This window comes from Indicator indicator, chromosome 14, assembly GCF_027791375.1.
Source record: "Indicator indicator isolate 239-I01 chromosome 14, UM_Iind_1.1, whole genome shotgun sequence".
Lineage (NCBI taxonomy): Eukaryota > Metazoa > Chordata > Aves > Piciformes > Indicatoridae > Indicator > Indicator indicator.
In genome coordinates, this window is record NC_072023.1 from 26986078 (window position 1) to 27012464 (window position 26387).

Genomic DNA, 26387 nt, shown 5'->3' on the forward strand with positions numbered 1-26387 from the left:
ACCCTTTCCTGCCTGGGACTCTGCTCCCCATGATAGTCACCACCAGGTTCCCTGTTTCTCTGCAGACGACAAATCATGAGCTTAATAACAATCATAGACCAAACACACTTCAGATGATTTTTCTTAGGATGCAGGCAGAAAAGAGGCCATAATGATAGCAGAGCAGCTTATTAAGAATATTCTAAACTTGACAATAATTTGGTTTCTATAGGAAATTGTTAAAAACATATCTTTGTATTAGGTAATATACAATATAGCACCACAATGTAAAGAAATTAGTACAATCAAGGTGGTCAGACACTCAATGTAACTCCTACTGTGTGGTTAGATCAAAGAAAGGAAATGGAAAATGAATGCATTAGAAGTGCAGAGGTACAGGTTTTAGAAGACATAAGCATAGCAAGAACAGATCCGTGTGACGAGCTATGAGAGTTCAGCCAAGGCAATTTTGGGTAAAGAAATCATTCTTGTGGAAAAAGAACATTTCCAAAAGCAGACCTTTCGACTGAGTCTAACAAACTAGTCCTGCAGCAGAGGGAGTAAAAATTGCTCAAGACTTCAAAGGAGGAAATAAACATTTGAAAAAAAAAATGAGAAACAAGACATGAAAAAGCTTCCAACAGGACACAACATAGAAAATGGTCAGAGCACACTTGGATTCAGCAGTAACTGCCTTTCATGACTGAGCTAGGCAATCAAAAAGGACAAACAAACACTTAAGAAAATCTAGGGCAGGAAAATATAGAGCTAAGGGGTCCTTAGTGACTGAAAGCAAATTTCTCTGTATAGAAAATGAATCCCATGCCATAGATTAAGAAGTAAAGCTCAGTATCTAACTGCCTTAGTTTCTCTGTCTGTAAGCTTGGGGAAAACATCTCATCTCTCATAAAATGTATCTGACCACGTTTTTAAAGGGATGTTTCCAAGAGGAAGTCAGATAGCTGCCATTATCTAATAACATCACACTCAATTCAATCTAAACATGGGGTTTGCAAATGAGAAGGACTCCCACTACCCATTTTACCTAGATGCCCATTCCTGTATCCTTCCTTGCATCACATTCTGTCTATAATGTGCCAGAAAATTACTTTTATTTGTAGGCCAGATTTAAATCAGATCAGTAAGCAGATCTGTCCTACCATGTAAGTGCAAATAGTAGAGAGGCAGCAGAAACTGTGTGCTCTGGAGGTTGACCATAATAATGAGTCCAGGTTAACTGTAACATGTAACTGCAGTCTGAGGGAGGATGGTAATAACCAAATCACAGAATCATTAGAATTGTCAGGGTTGGAAGGGACCTCAAGGATCATCCAGTTCCAAACCCACAGGGCAGGGACACCTCACACTACACATCAGGTTGCTCAGAGCCACATCCAGCCTGGCATTATAAACATCCAGGGATGAGGCTTCCACCACCTCCCTGGGAAACCTGTTCCAGTGTCTCACCACCCTCATGGGGAACAACTTCCTAACATCTAATCTAAATCTCCCTTCCTCTAGCTTGGATCCATTCCCCCATTCCCCCTACTGCTGTCACTCCCTGACACACTAAAAAAGTCCCTCCCCAGCTTTCTTGTCAGCCCCCTTCAGATACTGGAAGGCCACAAGAAGGTCTCCTTGGAGCCTTCTCTTCTCCAGACTGAACAACCCTAACTCTCTTGGCCTGTCCTCATAGGAGGGGAGCTCCAGCCCTCAGATCCTCAAACTTTATGCCCAAGAATAAGTCTTATCCACTCTGCTAAAAGGTAACATGCCTTTGCAGAGTCTATAGGCATAGAATTATTCAATGAAATATTTTGTGCCTATGGAGAAGGTAACACTAAAAAAGAACTGTACAAGTGGTTTATAGAATTGCAGCTGCCTTTTTATCACCTCAAGATTTGTTCAGGATTGATTGGGGAAGAGTAGAATTTATTTCTACAGTAGGAAAATGAAACAAAAATTCAAGGATACAACACAAAGAAGCATGATGACCACATACAGGACAACTACTGAAGGATTTCAGGTAATATTTAACCAGAAGGACAACAAATACAGGTGCAATAACATCTGGATGCACATTTGTACACTGCATCAGAGCAGCTCTTAATGCTCACAATTCAAACTCAGACAGATCAAACACAGACTCTTTTGAGACAACAGGATGGGTATGGGGGAAACAGAAGGAACACAGTGGGCACGTGCAAGCCACTAAAACACTCAAAGCAAACCAATCCATACAAGTAATACCAAAAGAAAGTAATGGATACAAGGGCAAATTTTCAGTCACATCTGTTTAAACAGAGTGGAGATGAAGAGAAGTTGTTTTTTCTTTCCCTACATTACTCCAAACATTTAATTTCTATTTTGCTGCAACTCAAAACTGAGAAAGGCTGCTGTAATTACTAATTACTCTACAGTAACATATCAGTCTCCAGCAGAGACTCTCCAAGCTTCTGGCAAGCTAATGCCAACCTATGTTTCTAATCTAAGGGGCTGAAGAAGCCTTGTCACCATTTGAAAACAGGAAATATGTCTGTGAATGGGATCTCTAGTAACTGACCCGGCACTTGTACAAGCAGTGATGGAGAGAGAGAGGGACAGAGCATGCAGAGGGAATCACCTGCTGCCTGGGATACGGTGGAGAGGAAGGTGGAGTGGAAGAAGAGAGCATGATCACTTTTTTGGGGCAGGTCCGAGAACGTCCCTTAGTCCTCATCTTTGGTTTTTTTGGTGTTTGTTTTTGTTTTTTTTTTTTAAACAGAAAAAAAGAAGGAAAAAAATCATAATAATGGTAGCAAAGAGAGAACATTACCACTGGATTCGGTGAGACAGGCTGGAACACATGGAATGAGAGACTGCAAGCTTAAGCTCACACCTCTCACAAAGGACCTAAGGCCACATTTTACCTGGAGCTGAAGGACCTAAGGTTTGCACCCATCCCTACACAACCACATGTCTACTTGAGAGATACTTCTAGGGGCAGCCAATGAGCAAGTACTTCTGGCAACCATCAATTAACCCAAAGGTCTTATTAGTACAATCCAAGATGCAACTTAGAACCCTCTATAGCAATTGAACTGCTCCTTTGCTTGATGAAAGATTACTTACTATTGTGCCTTGCCATGTTTAAAAATATCCACCCTGATGGCCTAATTGCTCTTGCTTGCAGCTCATTAGCAATACAACTCCAGTTACAGTGTTCTGTTCTCAGAACACTGAGAACAGATCTCTCAGATCTCTCCTCTAGCTTACAGATACTAAACCATCTCAGGCAAGTTAAAGTGTACTATGTTCCACCAGAAAAATACATTTGTTTTATAGCCAAATGCAGCTCTATCCAGTAATCTGGATAGTACCCAACACACACACCTGCCTCATTTTAATATGCCAGCAAAAATGCCTTTCTAGTCTTGTAGCTCCGAGTTCTGCAAAGGCTTTTCCCCACCACTCCTTGATTATTAATATAGCTTCTTCCCAACTTTTCCCTTTTCTTTTGTATTCTCACGAGAGCACACCTGGAAACCGTTTACATCCCATACAAAACAAACCAGAACAACAACAAAAAAATCCCAGCTCAAAAAAAACCCAAACCAAACCAAACCAAAACCCCAAAACCACACACCCACCAAAACACCCAACCACAACAAGGTGTGTATCCAAAGCCACTGTTAGACAGCCTTCAAAGACACAGCATGCTGTTTAAAGATAATACAGATGTTCATTACTGCCCTTACAGCTGAGCTGGCACTAACATCTGTAGGGATGTTTTCTTCCCTTAAAAATAAATAAATCAACTCTTCTACTTCAAACAGATGCTTACAAGCAGCTTAAACTAAAGCACATGACTTTGCATGGATGAGGAACATTTCCATGCTGCTTCAAAAGGCTCAGCTATGAAATCACTAATTTCTAGCTGAAAGGATGATAACATTTCTAACCAGTGCAGCTCTTCGTGGATTTTTGCCTGACCAGGACCGAGTCTGCATTTGGAATTTCAACATTTTCACAAACTTGGTTATTTTTTTCAGGGCAAAGCTCAGAATATAACATTGTATATGAAGCACATGTTCAGTCCTCCAGTAGGATGCATTTCCAAGCATGCAAAGATAAAGATGGCTAGAGGAAAGCTACAACAACAGATTTATATAAGAAATTAAGTAGGAAAAATAGTATTTGGAGACATCATTGGTTTAAGTCCTCTCCTGTTGAGATTTCAGCTCCTGGTGACTGTGGCCCTCTCAGTCAGTCATTGTGTATCTTCAAAAAGAGTTCCAGCAGCGTTACTGGGAAGAGTTTGTACTGCTGCACCTTTATCATGTTTCAGGGAACCATCTCAAAAGAACAAGCATCAGATCTTCAGCAACAGAAAAGATGTGCAGCAAAAGATATGGGATCCCCATCTTCCAAGCATCATTGTACACATTAGGGATTTAAGTTCAGCTATCACACACATACCTTGTTGCTGTTAGGAGACCTATGAAACTGTGTCAGAAAACTTCTGAAGGCCATAAACTGAAGAGACTGGAAAGCCAGGACAAAATTCAGTTTAAAAAGCTCATCTCCCATATCGTTCCCAGTCAGATCCTCTTCTGGACTGACCATACAGGTTTGCAGTAGCTTCATGGTCTTTCCTGAAAGCAGCCAAAATGGCTTGGAAAGCAAGGGAGCACACCATGGAAGATATTTTTGTACAAGCTGGTGTTCATTTGAGGAGATGAACTGCCACATCACAAAAAACAACCCATAAAACATTAAACATCTCCACTGTGCATGTACACATAACGGGACCTTCAGACATTCCTGGCTGCTGCTGAGGTGCTCATAACAGCACAGACCTGATTTTGACACAGGACACACTTGTAGCTCATAGGACATTTTTGCAACCTGATTAATGAGGACAGTGCAGGCCACAGAATGCTGCAATTAGCAGACCAGTAAAGTTTATAACCTGCTTGATCTTTTGAAGGTTTTTGCCTTTCTGAGAGAAATAGCATTAAAGTCTTGTGATGAAAGCAACAATCATAGCACATTCTGCCAGGACTCCACTCTTACTAGGAATTGTCTTCGCAAGCTACCCCTACCCCAGCTGTACAACAGACATTCTGCCTTACGAGCTCCTTGAAACTCCTGGCCTCTTAACTCTCTTAAATCCAGGGCAAAGCAATTCTCTAAGACTTAAACTGATAAGCAAGTCCAGCTAAGGAAGTTCATCTGGCAGACAAATTTTTCATCAAAACTAAGGGTCCAACCCAGAGTACATCCTTTGAAACTGGTTTCTCCCCTGCAACCACTTTTATGTTTTGGCAGCACTCTTTCCCCTTCCACACAGCTTCCAAGATGTAGGACAAAACCAATCAACCACAAGATGCAAAACTGCCCTGCTCCCAAGGACCCCTGAAGATCTCAAGTTCATTCAGCCTCCTGTCAAGAACATTAGGCTACCCATGGTTCCCTCAAAAACACATCACCACCTTGTTTCCTTAGGAACTGCTCTGCTCCTCTTCAAAGGCCTCTCATCAGTAGAGGGTATTCACTACATGATACATCTTACACACAGTCACTGACAGAAGTTTCTGCTCAAACTCTGACACCTATGCCAAAAGAACCCTTTCCCATTACTTCACCAACAGCTCCTTCTAGTAAACATACATCCTCCCTAAAGAGCTTGCCAGAAACAATATCCATCCTCTACAGCACCTCCAATAACATGCAGTGGCACCTAGCACCAGCTCCATTTATGGTAATCTGTGGCCCACAGATTTGTAGCTAGTGCCCAATGTAACTGTAGGAAGCCAATTCAGTCCTGTAGAAAGGTTCAGTCACACAACTATCAGATTCTGCATGCCTAAGCAACTACAATTAGGCATCTCAGCCACCAGCTGGAACACTGCTTCAGCAAAAGCCTCCTGCAGAATGGATTTCAGTCTGAGCTTGACAAAGCTGGCTGCTTAGCTCAGTGGACGACTTCCTGCCTCAGCTGATATCTGATCAGTTGAGAATAAATGTTTCTATCTACACTCATGGCCTTTCAACAAAGGTAACCACTGTTCTTGATTTCCTCAAGCAAGTATTAAGCAACCTTTGTAATAGGGGTTTTATCAATTAGGTTTTTGATCCTACTGTATCCTGTAGATTTTGTGTTCTTGAGATCCAGTATTGGTCTCCTCCATGTCTTTGGTCAGATGAAAAGCTCTGCAAATTCAGCATGAAGTTTGGACTGAAGAACCAATCCGCTGACAAAGTAAAGCTTATCAAGGAAAGATCATCTCCAGCTGTAATCTTGAAAGGGAAATCATCCACACAAAGCAATCAGTGTCAATGTTTAGTAAACCAATATAAGTCCTCTGAAAGTACAAGAAATCTGCCCTGCACTGCTCTTTATATGGAGATGCTACCAATGCTGAGGGAGACCAGATGATTTTTTTTTTCCTCTCCCTTTTGTTTGTCCTTTTTTCTGAACAATTACAAAAGCATGACAATAAGAACTTCTGTGTTTCACCATAAAGGCTTAATTGTAAAGCCTACGTGAAGTTCCAACAGGAGGTGTAAGTAGAAGTCTGAAGGCTGCAGGGCTGTGATCTTTCCAAATCTTCGTCCTCTTGAATGGGCAAAGACAACCAATGCAATCCAGTATTGTGGGTTTTTTGTGAGGTAACATCAGCAGTGCTCACCAACTGACAATATTGTACAGCCACGTGATGCTCTTCTGCATCAGTTCTGTGGGTTGTCCCCCTTTACCTTGGCAAGCAGTCTTGAAAAATGAAATTACCTTAATCATGGATGATATGTATCCATCTGAAAGTGCTTGTTAGCCTATAAAGATTATTTTAATGAGACAGAAGGTAGAACAATCAACTGAGTCAGGAAACCTAAAACATAATGCTGACATTAAGACCCTCCTGACAACACCACTGACAATAATTCCCCTGGCTTGATGGTTCTTCCTTAGATAGAAGTCTTTTGAGATCAAGGTACTAGTCATTACATGCAGCATTATGTTGAATGCCTCCAATATGAAGATCACCATGAATCCACAATCATGCAGAACAGTGAATTCCTGAAGTAAGGTCACCTTCTTCCTCTTGGTTACCAAACATGTTCTGACTCAACTGCAATCAGAAAGAGGCAGATTTTTTCCTACAAATTATGGTTGCCAGAAAAACATCTCTCAGTACTCTGAGAAACATGAGGGCACCATGTGCACAGGGAAACTGTAGAAGCAGAGGAAGCCAGTGAGATAAGTATCCCTATTGCCTGAGAAGATAGTCTGTCACAAGCCTCAGCTTTTGAAAGCACACAGCTGAAAGAAAACACCAGCAAGGACAACGGGCCAAAATACACAAAATAACATTTGATAGCTCCTGAGTTTTCTGCTATTCTGAATCCCTCTGTGACATCAAACCTAAAATTTACTTAATTCACAGTCATACAGAAATCTGCAATACAATAAACTTGAGAAGTTGGTACAGAACACAGAAGTTGGAAAGGGAACCACAGTGAAGTCTCCTGTAACTGCAGAACACAAGATTCCACCTGTGAACAGCAGAACTGATGATCAACCACAGATAGAATAACACAACTTTTACCTCAATGGTTATGATAATTCCTTACATAATTGCAATCTAGGAATTCTGTAGGCAAGATGTATGCTAGAACATCTCCTGAAGCCCTAGAAAATTGAAACTAGCATATGACAGCAGGGAAAACTACATTAAACTATGCAGCATTACCAAAGGGAGATGCTGATTTTATTAATTGAGAGTTAAATTATTTCAAATATTGGATTCACACAAGGTATTGGAAAAGGATTGTTTTAAAACCAGAACAATGCTAGTTGGTGTTGGGTACAGGGAATGCATCATATTCATAATCAGTTCCTTTACCTGTTTCCACTGGGGTATGGGAGCAAGACGGCCCTGCTCTCGTCTGCTGGAGGGTTGGTTGTGAACACGTTCTTGATAAGGCAGGACAGGTTGCTGCATGCAGGTTGTAGGGACAATGGGACCAAGGAGGAAAGATAAAATAGTAGAAGAAACACAAAGAAAGCCAAAGGAATGGGACACAGAATAATACAGACAAACATTTAAGGAAAAAAAATAGGGTAGGGAAGAATTAATTTGGCAAATAAAATATAAAAAAAAGAAAAAGAAAAAACACCAAAGGAAAAGAAAATCCACATCATAAAATGGGAATCTAGGCATATTTTTGGACCTTCCCCTTTATTTTCATTCCTTCTCTAAACCAGCCTGGTTATTCCAGCCTATATGTAGTGGCTGAGGAAACATTTGGTTGGTAAAGAGTGGGATAAACATCACTGAGATTATGTTCCACTACTACTAACACTGATGTGCAGTATAGCATAGACATATTTGACCTAGCTTTAAAGCAGACTGCTCAGGTCCCACTCACAACCTGGCCATGGCAGTACAGAGCTTGGCACAAGCTGTGAAGACAGACTGTGCAGGAGAACAAGGACTCAGGCACTTAAACCATAGAGCCTTACATTGCCAACATGGCACTGCTAGCATTAATGTGACTCAGTCTAACTTGAAAGATAACTACCCTGCAGCTGCAGTAGTTCAGACACCATCCTGAATAAGCAGCAGTCATCAGGAAGCCTCACCTGGAGTGACACAAATATCCTGATTGCAAGGAAACACCTACTTCACTTATACACACAAGACCTAATTACAGGCCACAACAACAAACAAATGTAACTTGGCATGCAAAAAGGTTCAACTCAGAAATGAAATGGTCATTTTTAAACATTACCAGTGGAACATTCCTGGAAAACTGTTCAACAGCATTTATGGAAGAAACCCAAATGCTGGCAAAATGTTTGGGAAAGAAGTGACATGATGTAGTAACAACAAGAGAGAAACAGAATTTTATTAGCAAGTTCTTCTCCACCCCACATTCCTAAATTTTCTGTTTTCTCTTTTGAGTAAGCTTCACTCTTCTCTAGGAGAGCCTTTGAAGTAGAGAAGCACCACTAGCATCCAGTCAGGAAGAATGCATGTTATTATTCACTGTTTTCCTCCAGAATTCCCAAATGAAGGGCTTCATTACCCATCTCCTACCTGTCTTCGCAAGCTGGAGGACTGCACTGGTGCATTCTCCTCAAACTTGGCCAGGAGCTGGGTTGCCATAGACTTGACTTTGTTCTGATTCCCAATGGCAGCATCAATTCTCCTTTCTGTCAGAGCACTCACCAGTGTGGGCCTCTCTTCTCTGTAGCTTCGGGGGATGTCCTCCTAACAAGAAGTGATATCCAACTTTAACAGGAGATAACCAGATCACCTCTTCATCTCTACTCCTTCAATATGATAGATTTCTAACTGCAAACCCCAAATCTATTATAGTCTACACTTAAATTCACATTTTTGTTTCCTCTGGCACATCATCAAAAGTTCTGCTAACCTGCACTTATCTTTTCAGCCTTCTTTGACACACTCACCTGCCAAAGAGCCCAGTTAAACACTTCCCTGACACAGAGCTAAGGCCTCATCTTCAAACCTTCACTGACAATCCAAAGCAGTACATTTTAACTCGCATGTACTCATTTGACTTATTAGCTCTCCATGGGACAGCAATGTGCCTTTGTGGCCAAGAAGACCAATGGGATCCTGGGGTGCATTAAGAAGAGTGTGTCCAGCAGATCCGGGGCGGTTCTCCTCTCTACTCTGCCCTGGGGAGGCACCACCTGGAATACTAGATCCAGTTCTGGGCTCCCCAGATCAAGAGGGACAGGGATCTGCTGGAGAGAGTCCAACAGAGGGCTACAAGGATGCTGAAGGGACTGAAGCACTGCCTTAGGAGGAAAGACCTGGGGCTGTTTCATCTGGAGAGAAGACGACAGAGAGGATCTAATCAATGTCTATCAATATCTGAGGGCTGGGGGTCAGGAAGGGTCAGCCTTTGCTCACTTGTGCCCTGGGATAGGACAAGAGGCAATGGACAGAAACTATACCACAGGAAGTTCCACCTCAACAGGGGGAAGAACTTCTTTACTGTAAGAGTCACAGAGCACTGGAACAGGCTCCCCAGAGAGGTTGTGAAGTCTCCTCTGGAGACTTTCCAACCCTGTCTGGATGTGTTCCTGTGCTGGATGCGATGGTCCTGCTCTGGCAGGAGGGGTGGACTGGAAGATCTCCAGAGGTCACTTCAAACCCCTAACATCCTCTGATCCCGTGACTAAACATTTCAGCTGAAGGGCTGCCTTGTGGGGCATTCTAGAAATGGCTGCTTATGGCACTAAACAATGCTTAAGTTTAAATACAAGTGAAGCCTCTGTCTATACTGCAAGACTTCACAAGTAAGTTTTAGTGTCCTCATCCAACCAAAGTGATCATCAATATGAACAGAATGTGAGCAAACTGCAACACTTCATTTGCTGTGTACTGTTCTTTCACAAGCATCAGTAAAACACTTGCACTATGCATACAAAGTGTAACCTCTGAAAAACTAACTTCTGTCTATAAGAAAAAAAATCATATATAAACCCTGCCTGATACAGAAAAGTAAAAGGCCAAAACAGGAATAAGGAACCCACCCTGTGTTTTCCTCCCTGACACCTTCCTCACTGTAATACTCACATCCTCAGACTGGCTGGTTTTTCTCCTCTTGCCTGCACCATCCAGTTCCTTTTCTTTTTTGTCCTGAAAATGGAAGGAGGAGGTAAAAAACCAATAAAGATAAGGATTCATGTACCTTTCTGGCCTGAAATAGATCTCATCAGTGTACTTAAGCAAGCTTTGCAACACAACTGATTAATCTTCTGGACTCATTCTCCATTTGTTTAAGAACAGGGTTTTTTTTCCTGTTAATCCTTAGGGGATTCTTACCTTCAAAACTAGATAGTCTTCAGACATCTTCAACTAACTGGAAATCAAGTCACCTATTTCATTCCTATACAAAAACATATCCCCAAATGCTGCCACAAGGCTAGGATTTTTAGACTGGAATATATCAAAACTCAACAGCATGGCTGGAATTCTGCAGTTACAAATGTCATGAATTATCCTCTACCCAGAGCTGATGGCCACATGGTCCCTTGTAAACACACTGACACTTGCACCACCTCCTTAGACACCAGTGCTACCAAGCCTGTGGTAGGGTTACCTTTGGAGTGCGCTTCCGAGAGATGCTCTGTCCCAGTTTACTGAGGAAGGAGATAGGTGATTTGGTGCTGGCAATTAGGGCAGATTTTTCCTCTGCATTCAGGTCCAGACTATCTGTTAGCAGAAACAGGTACAAGGGAATGCCAAGAATTATTTTCTGTGCTGCTATTATTATATATATACACACACAACTGAAGGACTCCCTGATTTATTTTTTTAGCTGAACACTTTTTTCCTTAAATTCTAAAATTGTTTTGTACAGAATTGATACCTTTCTCCTAAGCTACTCTGCTTTCTCATTTTTCCTCTGGTAGGGGGATTGGACTAGATGATCCCTTCCAACCCCTAACATTCTGTGATTCTGTAATTCTCCTTCCAGGGTTTACAACCACTCAGAAGAAATACTGTCATCATTTATTCTATTTACATTCATATTTGAAGAGCATCATGATCATCAGAATTATTAAGAGTTCAGGGGGTTGTAAATAATATCTGATACTCTGTATTTTTGAAAGGCTATCAAACACACTATTTTTCCCCCCTCACAATGACAGATTTTATTACTGATGATCTTAAGTCAAGGATCAGCTGTAACAATATCATCAATATTTAAAGGTGGGCCACACTGATTTGCATTAGACAACTACATCCTTCAGTTCAGTCAAAGACCTCTCATTCCTCATTGGTCTGAAGTTAGTATCAATGTTTATGCATGGTAAATAGATAGAAAACTTGGCCAGTGTTGTGAAAATTATCTACTAAACACTATCTCAAAACCATCATCTCACTTTAGCTAAGACAGATAACTTTTCTGCTCTCTTGCAGTTGTTAGGAGATTATCTGGTTGTGCTAAAGCGAGTTTAGAACTTCTAAGGGAGTAATTTTGAGAATGTTATTTTGCATAAATTCCTTTTTTCTTTGCTTCTGATGATGCTAAGATGGTCTTTACCAGCACCAGTAACAAGTCAACTTTTTGTAATGTAAACCTAGCAAGTGACTTGCAAAAGCTCATGCAGAAGCAGCATGACAGATACCTAAAGCACACACATGCACCCTGAAGCTGTCTTTACATTTGACAGAGGTGGCCCAAACTCCTTACCACTAGAGGGGATGGTGTCTTTGAACATCTCATAGAACTGTGTGAGGTACATCACCATCGACAGTTTATCTGGCTCTCCAACAGATGCCATTTCCTTTCCAGTCATAATGGGAGATATTCCAAACTCTTTTTCAGCAATGTCAAAGGCTAGCTGGTTATTCTTCTCCACATTATGCTCATCTAAAGAATCAAAGTCTCTGCAAAGAGGAGAAAGAAAGCATGCACTGAATCATATAAAATAAACCAGTCTCCTGAAAACTCATGATTCCATCTTCCAATTGGTTTGGGAGGTTTTTAGTTTGGTTTGTGGGATTTTTTCTTCAAGCATCTCTCAAATTTATTTTGCAGTACAAAAAGGTTACTGGCAAGTTGATAGTAATTATGGCAAACTTTGCGTCACACAAATTCTTTTTTTCTCTTCTTGCTGCTCCTCCAAACCCAGATTTTTCTTCTTAAAAACTTCCTTCTCCTCTGAACTTTATCTTCAATTCCACCTCTGTTTTGCCCTATGTAAAATCTTGCGTGCTTAGAATTAAAGCAAGCCTCCAGCTTCATTCCCTTTTTTCCTTGCCTGATTCATATTTTAGTTCTGCTGGCTTTTTTCAAAGCTTGTATAAAAACTATATAAAAAGCTACAGCTTGTAGAGTTACAGAAACCCTTTAAAAAGCTGTTTGAACTCTCCACAAGCTATACAGCTATTAAACAGAGTAGCTCAGGTTAACTCAAACACACTGATAGAGAAGCAATTCAGTGCACATGGAAATGAATAACTATGTGCTTTTCAGCATGCTTTGCATTACATTATGTCATTAAATACAGCTTTAGCATTTGCTTTTTCTAATGTGCCTTTGGCAAGTTGAAGCCATTTCGGATTTCAACTGAAGGACTCCTTCTAGAATCTGGCACTGTTTTACCCAATGTAACAAGTAAGGATGCCTCTCTTATTGGTCCAAATCAGCACTTCAGCTCACAAACAGTAGGAAGCATCTCTGTTAAGAGTGTAGCTCACTAATTCTGAAAAGAGCAGCCTGGTAGTCTTTATAAATCTTCTGTGTAACAGTAACTCTTTTTAAAGGGATATGCAGAGACTCATTCACAAGAAATTTAATGGAAGCTATGAATAGCTTCAAACTAGAGAAGGGCAGATTTGGATTGGATGTTAGGAACAAGTTCTCTACCATGAGGGTAGTGGAACACTGGAACAGGTTGCCCAGGGAGGTGGTTGGGGCCACTCCCTGGAGATACTGAGGATGAGGCTGGACAGGGCTCTGAGCAACCTGATCTAGTTGAAGATGTCCCTGCTGACTGCAGAGCAGGTTGGACTGGATGAGCTTTGGAGGTCCTTTCCAACCCACACCATTCTATGATCCTATGATAACTATTCCTGATTAACTTCACAGAGAATAAAGGCTTTCAGTCAATAATGCTTTCCACTTACTATCAATTTGAAGCTTAATTCTCTCAAATCATCCGGAAGAGAAAACGACAACACATGCATCTTCATATTCATCAGGCTACTATGCCCTTCCACTCTGCTGGTGAATCACTGTACATTAACTTCTAATCAAGTGTAATGGAAGTCAATTCAATCCATTTCTGCATAAGTTACAAATGTATTGCCTCAGTCTCCACAGTGTCAGTTCCAAATGCCACTACCCCTCTGCCCCTCTAATTTACTCCAGACCGCCAGTTACTCACATTAGGTCTGGACGGTATCTGTGGATAATGGCACACAAAGCTAGGCCACTTTTCCATGACATGGTGAGATCTGTCACATTAACACCAGCATATCCATCCGTCTGCCTCTGGCACCAGCTGAGCAATTTACTAGAGCGAGCCACAGACTCTGTAGGAAGTTAAAAAAAACACACACAAAGAAAAGTATGTTTTGAAGTAGAAATGCACAGTCTCTTTCACTAATTCTAAATGCAACATAAAACACAGGAACCAACAAATAAAATCTTCATGGAAACAACAACCTCCTTCTATAGCAGGCAAAACAGCAGAAAAGTCTTCTTTTTAAAAGACCCTCATTTTAGATGCAAGAAAGGATTTTTAATTTGCTAAATAGTCATTACCTATGTTACAACTTGCCAGGCTTTTCACCCTAGCTCTTGTTAAGGTGCCCCAGGAACTGTAAAACAGTTGCAAAGTCTCGTTAAATATGATCAAAAGAACTTAGAGTAGCACAGAGCTCTCTCTAAAGCCCAGATATACTATTGCTAATGGAAGAACTACAAACGTACTTCTGCAACTTTTTCCTTTCTCTTGAAAGCTTTCCTTTCAAAGCAATGACCTGTTTTGACTTTGCCTTGCTGCAAGATCTGATGAGATTACAGCCTACAGGGACATGGTTGCAGGGCAAAGAACAAATCAAAAGACTACACAGCTATGCAGCAGCAAAGGCAAAGATTGGCAGCAAAGCCCCATTCCAAGAGTCCCCGAATGCTATTTGGACATCCAAAGGCAAGGTGTAAAAAAGGAAAAAGTTCAACATATCCCTCAGGGCACTGAAATGCTTATCATGAGGCATCTAGCTTTAAGAATAATGGAAGCCAAGTGAGGTTACATTTAGTTAAACTAAGAGATAAGATTAAATAAAGGAAAGCATGAACAGCAGAGGCTGCAAAGAAATACCTTCTGTTATTTTTGTAAGAATTCTGACCTTGCTGTTAAGAGTAAATTTCAAGCTAGGCTTCTGCACTCTAAGTAAAGACACTGCTATAGAATAAAGGGAGGGTGAGGGACTTTTAAGAGTGTCAGGTAGTGATAGGAGCAGGGGGAATGGAGCAAATGCAGATTCAGATTGGATGTTAGGAAGAATTTCTTCACCATGAGGGTGGTGAGACACTGGAACAGGTTGCCCAAGCAGGTCGTGGAAGCCTCAACCCTGAAGGTTTTCAATGGCAGGCTGGATGTGGCTCTGGGCAACCTGATCTAGTGTTGTCCCTGCCCATGGCAGGCGGGTTAGAACTGGATGATCCTTGAGTTCCCTTCCAAACCTGACAATTCTATGATTCTAAAGGAGGTGAAAATAAATGCTTGTAGAGGCAGATATGCTTAGAAACGTAGCAGCATTATTGTCATGGTTTTAAGGCTATGCCTTTAATTTCTTTTCACAGAGCTTGAGCAGAAAAGTAAAACAATGTAAATAAATCACAACTGGATGTAAGAAAGCAAAATAATGATTATTCTAAACACTTCCATTGGGGACACAGAAATGATTGAGAGTCAGTACTAAAAACAAAGTCAGTCAGTCTGCTACACAGTCCAGCAGGGTGCTTTCACACCACACTACAACAAATATAAAGCAAAGGCAATTAGGCAAACAAATGTATTTGCATGGTAATTGAAACTTGAAAAATAGGAAAAACACTGGACTCTCGATAAAGCAATTGCTGGATATATTTTCTAAACCAAGAGAGTCAGTCTACTTAAATAACACTCTATAGCCTTGCTGCTCTATGGTTCCAGAATACCAAGAGGAATGGAAGAGCAGCCGGACCTACCATTTCGAGTCAGCTTTGGTGTCCTGGAGTTCACAAAGTTCTCTATTTCCAGGTGAATATCTTTCAAGTCTCCTGTGTTATACAAGTGGCGTACCTAAAACGACACCAGAAAATTAAAAATGACCAGCATGCCTTTCACCCAAAATCCACACAGAAAGAGAACTGATAAGGAGACATCCCAAGATGCAGGAAGGAAAACAAGTATGCTTATATAGCAGAAATCTCTAGCTGAAGGACCTCAGAGAAACAAGGATCAGGTCACCAGTGCTGAACAGTTGGGCTGACTACTGCTGCTCAGTGGACACCAAATCATGGCAGAGCGCTGCACTGGACTGCAGCATGGTTAAAACCAGCAAAATCAAAAGTTCCTAAAAAGGAATTTGTTCAACTACAGAGGTCCACTCTTGACTGATGTATCTCTGTGTACAGAATGAACTCCTCTTCCTCACTACTTCTTGCTGTGAAGGATTGGAACAGGCTGCACAGGCAGAGTCCCCATCCCCGAGGACTTTAAAAGTCATGTAGATGTGGTGCTGAGGGACATGGTTTAGTGGTCACCTGGCACTGCTGGGTTGAACTCCATGATCTTAAAGGTCTCTTTCAACCAAAATGTTTCTGTGATGTATTTCACTGCTTCCACAGCGTACTGCTACATCAGGTCACTATCTGCACCCAAGAACCTTAGCATGGCTTCACCCAAGGAAAGGCAATGCACGTTCCAAGCACTCAGAAGCACCATTTGTCCAGTTACCTGCTGTGGCCTCAAGAAGTTGACGTTGATGTTGGGGTACCGGGTGGCAGGATCAATGCTGTAATGGCTGAAGTTTTTACTCACATTCTCAGGGGTGGTCTGAGGCAGCAGCCTGTAAATGCTTTCCCTTGGGGAAACAAAAACCAAAACAAAGTAAGGAAAACAAACAAACAAGTTTGGGGTTTTGTTATTCCTGGCTTGTTTGGTTTAGGCTTTGTAGTGGTTTGGGGGTTTTGTGATTGTGTTTGGTTTGGGTTTGCTTGCTTCCTGTTGTTGTTGATTTTGTTTTTAAGTGATGCTTCACTGCTAATACTGCTAAGCAAATTGTTGAGAGATAAGCATTCAGAGCAGAAAGCTAATCACTGCAGATATGGAATAGCTAAGATTCCATGTAGGTGTATTAAAATCTGCAATTTAATACAACCCCAGAAGTCAAAAGGAGGGAATACAACAATAAATTTAGTGTAACTGTTAAGGGAGTGGAACGTCTTCCTTATGAGAAGAGACTGAGGGCTCTTTAACTTGGAGAGGAGGAGACTAAGGCCTGACCTCATTCATGTTTATAAAGATGTACAGGGTGAGTGCCCAGAGGCTGGAGCCAGGCTCTGTTGGATGATGCCCAATGACAGCACAAGGGGCAATGGTGGAAGTTGAGGCATAGGAAGTTCCATGGAAACAGGAGGAAAATGTTTTCCCTGTGAGAGTGACAGAACAGTGGAACAGGCTGCCCAGAGGGGTTGTGGAGTCTCCTCCCCTGGAGACATTCAAAACCTGCCTGGATGCATTCCTGTGTGATCTGCTCTAGATGATCCTGCTCTGGCAGAGAGGTTGGACTGGATGAGCTTTTGAGCTCCTTTCCAACCCCTAACATTCTGTGATTTTGTGATTAAGACACTGAAGTGACTTAGAAGGAGTGCCACCAAGGGGACTGGAGCACATGCCCTCTGAGGAAAAGGCCAAGGGAGCTGAGTTTGCTCAGCATACAGAAAAGAAGGCTCCGGGAGTATCTTACTTGCATCTGCATATAACTAATGGAAAGGTGATGGAAGCTTGGCTCCAACTGCAACATTATCCTTAGGCTTTTTTTAATTGAAAAGAAATGGAATTGCAAACGTCTATTGTGCCGTTAATACATTTTTTGAAATTATACTATCATCCCTGATGGTCTGAAGCCGCAGTTGCTTAAGGTCTACTAGCTGTTGCTTTTATTTACTCTATTTTTTTATTACCCAAGATCTCATCTCTAAGAGATAGGTCCCTTTGAGTCACCAAAAAATCCCAGTCAAACATGATAAAAGCATCAAGAACTTAATACACCAAAGGAACATAAGATGTTGTTTGGATTGTATGAAACAAAATGAACAGTTCAGGAGAACATGAAATAAAAGCAAGTCACAGCTTCCTTAAAAGAAAACCATGTGAGATATTTACAAGCTAATAGAGGATGCCAAGAACTTTTGTATTTGGTGCATTAAAAGCACATCACCTTTTCACCTGGCTTGCTATGGCAAGGCTGGTGGCATTAAAAGCACATCACCTTTTCACCTGGATTGCTGTGGCAAGGCTGCTGACAGTAAGTCAGGCTGATGCTCTCCATGTAATACCAATGAGCACCAAAAAAAAGACTCTTGTCTAATGTGCTTTTAAAACTAGGACTGAGAACAGATACAGCACTTCTTATTCTTCTATAAACATACTTTAGTGAATGGGCTGCCCAGGAAGGTGGTGGAGTCACCATCCCTGGAGGTGTTCAAGAGGGGATTGGACGTGGCACTTGGTGCCATGGTTTAGATAGTCATGAGGTTTAGGGTGACAGGTTGGACTCGATTTTTGAGGTCTCTTCCAGCCTTCTTGAAATAAATAAAATAAAATAAAAAAAATAAATGTTTTCTTCAGCTGAATTGTAACCACAAGCATCCTCTAAAATCAAGGACAATCTGTATCTCCTGTTCTGTGTATATACAGGCATTAAAAGAAACTAGAATGAATGATGAGACATGGAAAGATTAGATCAGAACTGAAAGTGCATTGAATCTCTCTATTACCTCTCTGCAAGAACTTCCAGAGGACTAGCTCCAAGTGACCAACTGCGTACCATCCAAGCAGAGTCCATTGCAGCCAAAAATCCTCTGGCTATTCCAGTTCCCATTGGCCAAAATGGCTAATATTATAGTTTACCAAAAAAAAAAAAAAAAAAAAGCAAAGACAGGAAAAGCATAAATTAGGCAAAATCTTAGACAAATATCATCTCCAGCTGGTAATCTGCTGGGAAATTATAGTTCAGTAATTAGCTTAAAGCTCTGCTCCCACTGAGCTAGAGGAAAATAGATGTATGGTGAATTGCTCATGAATGGCCCCAAATCCAATATTCCTCTACTCCCAAAAGCAATTCATAGCCTGGGGTGTCTTAACAGCTTCAAGACTGCACTTCTTAACCAACTACAAAATGCTAATTATTTACAGACCAACAGTAGGTTTTGCACAGAGTCTAACTGTCCCAATAAGAAGCAGATGGGACAAACAATTTGAGAAAAATCTCTGCATACGTTTTCTTAAGAAAGATCATCACCACTCTGCAACACTGGAACAGGTTTTTCCCAGGGAGGTGATTGGGGCCCCATCCCTGGAGATATTCAAGGTGATGCTCAACAGGGCTCTGGTCAACCTGATCTAGTGGAGGATGTCCCTGCTTACTGCAGAGGGAGTTGGACTAGATGACCTTTGGAGGTCCCTTCCAACCCAGACCATTCTATGATTCTAAAAAAAAGAAATCTCTCTTTTTCCCAACAGTTCAAACCTCCTACTCAATCATACAACAAACAGCAGCTTTCCTTTATGGTAACTCTCTTACAGGCAGCACATCATTCAGTGATGGGTGCAATGGCTTGTCCTTGTGCTTCAGATTACTGTTTACACATGGTAAGTTTAAAACACAAACCTCTAGAAGACTGTCCCCAACCAGTGCCACGAGTAACTGGTGGCCGTTCTGCTCTCGCACTAGGGCTGCGTTTTCCGATGCGTACATGCAGGTGAAGTCAAACATGGCCACGTCAGGCTGGCCATAGTGATTGATGGCAAAGTCCAGTGATGGCAGTTGCTGATTAGTGGAAAAGTCAGCTGCTTCTCTGGCATAGTTGAGCAGAGCCTCCTGGTCCACGTTCTCCCGTGACAGTAACAACTCCGTGTCAGCATAATCCTGCCAAAAAGGAAAAGTCAAACAGCTAAACCCACACATTTCTTTTAAGACCCCTACATACAGAATCAAGCAGGTAGGAAGAGACCTCCAAGATCATCAAGTCCAACCGATCACTCAACCCTATCTAATCAACTAGACCTTGGCACTAAGTGCCTCATCCAGTCTCCTCTTAAACAGCTCCAGGGACGTCGACCCCACCACATCCCTGAGCAGCCCATTCCAATGGCAAATCTCTCTGTCTGTGAAGAACTTCTTTCTAAGAGCAAACCTAAACTTCTCCCTGCACAACTTGAGACTGTGTCCTCTTGTTCTGCTGCTCGTTGCCTGGGAGAAGAGACCAACCTCCACCTGTCTACAACTTCCTTTCAGGTAGTTGTAGAGAGCAATAAGGTTCCCCTGAACCTCCTCTTCTCCAGGCTAAACACCTCCAGTTCCCTCAGCCACTCCTCATAGGGCTTGTGCTCCAGACCCCACACCAACTTTGTTGCCCTTCTCTGGCATTCAAATTCCTGCAAATCCACTGAAACAGGTTTTTTTTTTTTTCCTTTCTTTCCTACCTGTGTTTATAATACCAAGAGAAAATTAGTAAACCTTTTATTGGAAACAGTAACCAGTGCTAGCATTTCTGACTGTGAAAGGGTTAAGAAACTTCTGAGCACTTCTCTTCACACACTCTTCAGACAAAAGGCACAAGACCTAATCTTGACTTATTAATTTGTGGTTTAACTACTTTGACATCAGCTTCTGTTAGAACAAGATATAAGTAAACTGCCAACAGTTTCTTCAATCCCTGATGAGGGAGAGGACAGGTCATGTAACACTCTTCTGATGGCTCAAAACACCTCAGAAGGGCATCAGCCATGCATATTTGCATTCTAAAATACACCTGCATAAAAACATGACACACTGGAAGAAGAGTGTGGCTCCTTTCTTTCAGCAGACCAAGAGCAAAGTGTCCAAGACAATCTGAGTTTCCAGAGAAGCCAGGAACAGCCAATACCCACATGCCGTATCACTCCTTTCTCCAGCAAGCTCTGTTTTTTGGCAGTCATGACGAAGTAGTGCGTATCATCTTTGTAGTAGACAATGTTCTCCAAGTCAATACCTTGTGATAGAACAAAAGACATGGTAGAGAAGGAACAAGTTACACATTAAGCACAACACAAGTTCTATTGGAAGAAAGTAAATTGAAACTGTAATTTAAAAAGCCTTAGAGAGAAGCACCAAGAAGCTTTCTCCCTTGCTTTTGATGACTTGAAAAGCTGAATCCTCCACAAAACCACAAACAGCACAGCTCATCTGCATATAGCTACCTCCCTTAAAAATCATATAATGGTTTGGGTTGGAAGGGACCTCCAAAGGTCATCCAATCCAACACCCTATGCAGTCAGCAGGGGCATCCTCAACTAGATCAGGTTGCAGAGAGCTGTCGAGCCTCACACCTTGAATATCTCCAGGGATGTGGCCTCAATTACCTCCCTGGGCAACCTGTTCCAGTGTTCCACTACCCTCAAGGCAAACAACTTGTTCCTAACATCCAGTCTAAATCTGCTCTTCTCTAGTTTGAATCCAAAAAATATTTATCGTCACTCAAAGGTTTGTATTCAGATGTGGAGTACAGGAAACTGAACTCAGGATTCAGATTGTTTTTCTATTTAGGACTCAGATGTCCTGAAAACCTTCAAGCAAATAAGCTCTCCACTTCTGGGAAGAAAAAAAGGAAAAAAAAAAAAAGACACATCTGAATGATTCACATCTGCTTTGTACACATGTATGGAATAACTGCCAAAGTCTGATTTCAGAGACAGCAGTGACTGACCCCCCTGCACAGGATGTTCAGTTGTTGATTGAACAGGATATCTGAGTTACAAAGTTGCAATAATAGAGAAAGCTTTTTCACTGGAAATCTCTCAGTTGGTAGCCAACCTGTGGCTTCTCGTAGATCCTGGAAGAACTTCTGGTTGAATATGAAGGCCACCCCGCTGATCTCTTCTACTTTGGCTTCAGCTGTGGTGTTGCGATTGATGAAGTTTGCTGTGATAGCAATTGCCAGCTTTCCGCGGAACTCCTTCCGACGAAACCCTAACCGAAGGGTAAAGCAGCAACAGTGAAAAACAGAGCACACCTTCAGAGAAGGGCCAGGGTGCCATCAACAGGTGCCCTCACAAAATAAAGACAGAACTCATCTGATGAATTACACACTCCTCCACAGAGAAAGCAACAACTGCTTCATCAGAAAAATAAAAGCTCTTGTTTAGGGGAAAACTCCCCTCTCTTTCCTTCCTCTTTTCCAAACACTACAACTTGCACTACAAATATTAAGATAGAATTCCCTACTACACAGAATTGTCAGTGTTGGAAGGGACCTCAAGGATCATCCATTTGCCTGCCCCCTTCCATGGGGGGACTAGATCAGGCTAATCATGGTAGATCATGGGCAACTAGATCAGGTTGCCCAGGGCCACATCCAGCCTGGCCTTAAAAACCTCCAGGGATGGGGCTGCCACCACCTCCCTGGGCAACCTGTTTCAGTGTCTCACCACCCTCATGGTGAAGAATTTCTTCCTAGCATCTAACCTAAATCTCCCCTCCTCTAGCTTGGATCCATTCTAGAGGGTATTGAACAATGTCAGTATTCAACAATTCCTACTCCCAAAACAGCTATACCAGTACTAAAGAAAAAAATGCAGGAAAAATATCCATGCTTTAAAGCACTAAAATTGCATTGCTAGTGGACAGGAAGAGGAAAAATGATCCACACTGTCTTTGATACAAATGGATTCTTACATGGACTTTTAATCTCCCCTTTCACCAATGTCTTTCCAGATTTTGATTGGGATGTTTCAGGCCCTTTTTGTTTCAACTAATTTAAGAATAAATTCTAGTTGAAAGCAAATTATGGACTCCATTACCTTCTAAGGTGTTCCTCCTGCCATCCCCTCCAATGATTACTTCAAACTCATATTCAGATACTGGATGGGTTTTTGGGTGGACCAATGCACGCCAACCTATTCCTGTTGATAAACTCCAAGTTAATGATTATATAAACAGTGCTCATAAGGTTATGGATACATAAACCCACTTCTTACTATCTATAAACCCTTCCTCACACTGTCAGTAAAGACACAGCAGAGCTATATGGTTGACAGGGCTATTGCTGACTTGCACAGCCACTCTGTGTCAACCAGAGGCAGAGACAACTCTGGTAAAACGCCGGCAGCTATTACCTTTAAGGATCACTATAGCTTCTCTACCAGCTAATCAATTAATAGGATGGCAAAAGCCAAGTTAACCACCATCTCCCATGTCAATCAGAGCACAGGTTTCACAAAGATACAAGAAATGCAGCAAGGAGCATTCACTGATATAAAGATCCTTAGTGAATGCAAGGAAAGGAGTAGTTTTAAAAAGCTACCTTCTAAGTGCAATAGCTTAAATGTTTCAGAGACAATTGCCATCTGCTGTGTCTTGGTCTATTTCTGTGTAGCACTTCAGGTGATTTAGTTTCATAGAGTAACTAATTTGGATTTGTCACTAGAAAAAACAAATCCTACTAAAAATTCAAGCAAAAGTGGATTAAAAATTACTCTTAATTAATGGATCATGAGGAAAGGAGTCACAAGCAGGGTTAAGGAGTAGGAGTCTGTATCCTACCACAACTTCCCCTTTCTCTACTACCCATTTCAATACTACTTGCTTTCATTCTCCTGATCCTCTGGAGGGTAAACAAGCCCCTGAAATTCCACATTGACATGGATCTCTATTCCCAAGATCAAGGCCACCTTTAAAAGGATAAGTTGGAGCTGACGGATACCTGCAAAAAAGCAAAGAAGACAGAAATAAGAAAAAAAAAAAAAAGCAGCACAAGTGCCCATGTGTCTCTGTTTGATATTACTGATAAATTGATTTTATAGGCCAGTGCCACTTTTTCCCCACTGTGTTCCTAGCACTCCATCCAGGGTGCACTGGTGTGCAATGTCATGGAACCCCAAGGAATTTCCATACAGCTGAAAATCCAGCCCTTTTCAAAGAACAGATAGAACACTTTTATTGTGTTTCAGTCCACAAATCAGCAATAAGGGAACATGCACTGCAGAAGAGGGAAGGAGGAGAGCACTTCTGTCACAGATGGCAGCCTAGCCATAATACTGAACTGTAGCTTCATCCTAACACCTCTGTGAAGGCAACTCCAGCTTAGCCAAACCAAGTAAAATTCCTCACCAACTCTTTCCTCTTCAGTTAACACAGGTAGTGGATATGACAAAGACAGTGAGCAAGCTCTATTCATTTGAAGGCAGGTATCTTTGGACAAGAACCTAAATTCTATCTACTAAGTTTGTGCCACTTTATGCTTCCCACTTAGGCCCAGTGGAGAACACAGACTGGTGGGCAAGGCCTGGCTGTGCCACATCCTGTAAGGTTTTGGAAAAAGAAAAAATTTTAAAAATAACTCCAGATTCAAAGTGTTCAGCCTTCAAAGGAGACTGACTGCTCAGAATTTGAGAATCATCAAAACTATTCTCTACTTGAATATGTAAACCTCAATTTAACCAAAACTTATTCATAGGGTAGCAGCATTCTTGAAAGAATCTTCACCCTCCCAAAAACTTCACCCTCCTTTTTCCAGATCAATATTTTCAAAGAACATTCAAAAGCATTCAGTAATTGTTTACTACAAGTCACTTGCAACAATCAGGAGAAAGAGAATAAAGTAGCAGCTGCAAGAACGTAACAGCAAAACCAAGAAAATTATCCACTTGAAAACAAAAGGTTGAAACTTAAATGTGTAGCAAAAAGATATGGCAAAGATATGGCCTGGAAAGGGATAGGAGGAGGATAGGAGGAGGATCGGAGGAGGATACCAGTTTTTGTGATAACCTCAGGACAATGCATTTCTTTCTGATCTGGGTCTAGCCTAAAAGGCATGGTGCAGAGGTAATGCTGATCTGCCCCAAAAGGACATGAAAGCAGTGATCAGCGCAGGCTGAATTTTAGCAAAGTACCCCACACCTTCACCTGCATTTCCCCTGTGAAGAAGAGAATCACAGAATTGTCAGGGTTGTAAGGGACCTCCAAGATCACACCAGAGCTGCAGTGTCCAGCAGCAGCTGTACTTACTGATATGGTCTATGGATCCTGCACAGAACTTGCCGTAGAACTTCTTGGCGCCGAGCCCCCTCAGGTCGTGTATGGTGAATGGCCAGAGGTGCAGGACGTTATTGCGGGAGAAGGCATCCCTCTTCTCTATCACCACCACCTTGGCTCCCAGGAACGACAGGTCAATGGCTGTACGAAGGCCACAGGGTCCAGCCCCAATTATCAGACACTGCAAAACAAACAGCACAAAGTGACTTCACAGCCCTAAGAGGAAACATTTTTCAGCACAGCTTCCAATCATCCTGCAGCCTTTAGGAGTAAGTGTTCTTTATCTGCAACAAGCTGAAATCTCAGAGCAGTCTTTCTGGTCTTCTCTGCCATGTTCTGCCACCAACACCTTAAAGCTATAACTGCAACCTGAAAAGAAAGAATATCACAGAGCAGTGAAAAGTCTGGAGACCCAGACAAGCAAACTGGCTGTTTGCAACCTTTGTTCTATGAATAGCTGCCAAGGTATATGCTCCAAGCTGTATAAGCGCCTAGGGGACAACATTTGAAGGCTTCTCCCTCTGCCACTCCATCCAATTAATTTTTTCTTAAAAGGAAAAGACAACACAAATTTTCCTTTCTTGAGAAAAAATCTCCAGTAACATCAGAAATTCCAACTCATCAGTGAGTAGAACAGCAATGGCTACAGCAAATACACACATGAGATGCTAACATTTTTATAAACCTTGTCATTCACAGCAGCACAAGGGTCAAATCAGAGCACTCTGATGTGCCTATGCTGCTTCTCCTATGGCAGCAGAGGAAGCCTCAAGAAAGTAAACATCATGTAAATGCAAACTTTGTGTGACTAAACATTTATCAGTTGGTTGATTTTCTCCATCCTATCTTTTGTCATACCACAGAAACATTCAGGTTGGAAAAGACCCTTAGGATCACCAAGTCCAATCCAGAACCCTACTCTACAAGGTTCACACCCAAACCATATCCCCAAGCAAACCACCTTTAAACACATCCAGGACTGGGCACTCCACCACCTCCCTGGGCAGCACATTCCAATACCTGACCACTCTTGCTGGGAAAAACTTCATCCTACTGTCCAGTCTAACCCTGCCCTGCTACAGCTTGGGGTCATTCCCTCTTGTTCTATCACCAATTACCTGTGAGAAGAGACCAGCACCAACCTCTCCACAACATCCTTTCAGGTAGTTGTAGGAAGTGATGAGGTCTCCACTCAGCCTCCTGTTTTCAAACTTAACAGCCCCAGCTCCTTCAGTTGCTCTTCCCAAGATTTCTTCATATCAAAGGTCTTTCCTCTTCTCATATCTTTTTCCATTCCACTCAAAAAGACTATCAGAGGATAATAAACAACTCAACGTAAAATTGCTTCATGTTTAGTGTTGGAAGTACTTGGAGAAACAAATGATGCAGCAAGATCATTTAAGATTAAAAAGCCAAGGCAGTCAATCGCTACTTCTTCCCCACAGAAACTGCAGTCCCCAAAGAAAGCCAGGGTAAGGATGGGCATTCACAGGAAGGTGGCACAGAGAACGTTTTGGCATATCACTTTCTGTACTTTGTTTTCTAGTGAGTACAGTCCAGACCCAGAGAATAAGGACTTTGCCA

At 41.8% G+C, this 26387-nt stretch overlaps 1 protein-coding gene across 2 annotated transcripts in view; it reads right to left on the reverse strand.

The window, feature by feature from the left end:
* The window catches only part of MICAL3 (microtubule associated monooxygenase, calponin and LIM domain containing 3), a 117090-nt gene that overhangs the window by 86007 nt on the left and 4696 nt on the right, over positions 1–26387 (reverse strand). For both annotated transcript variants that reach the window (XM_054386391.1, XM_054386390.1), the window contains exons 2-18: positions 24777–24984; positions 23356–23472; positions 22571–22672; positions 21585–21740; positions 20663–20763; positions 19401–19658; positions 18508–18623; positions 16463–16589; positions 15712–15805; positions 13901–14048; positions 12202–12398; positions 11104–11216; positions 10578–10640; positions 9063–9236; positions 7866–7958; positions 2603–2698; positions 3–59 (exon numbers count right to left, since the gene is read on the reverse strand). In XM_054386391.1, the coding sequence (XP_054242366.1) occupies positions 3–59; positions 2603–2698; positions 7866–7958; positions 9063–9236; positions 10578–10640; positions 11104–11216; positions 12202–12398; positions 13901–14048; positions 15712–15805; positions 16463–16589; positions 18508–18623; positions 19401–19658; positions 20663–20763; positions 21585–21740; positions 22571–22672; positions 23356–23472; positions 24777–24984 (2220 nt within the window). The remainder of the gene's footprint in view (positions 1–2; positions 60–2602; positions 2699–7865; positions 7959–9062; positions 9237–10577; positions 10641–11103; positions 11217–12201; positions 12399–13900; positions 14049–15711; positions 15806–16462; positions 16590–18507; positions 18624–19400; positions 19659–20662; positions 20764–21584; positions 21741–22570; positions 22673–23355; positions 23473–24776; positions 24985–26387) is intronic.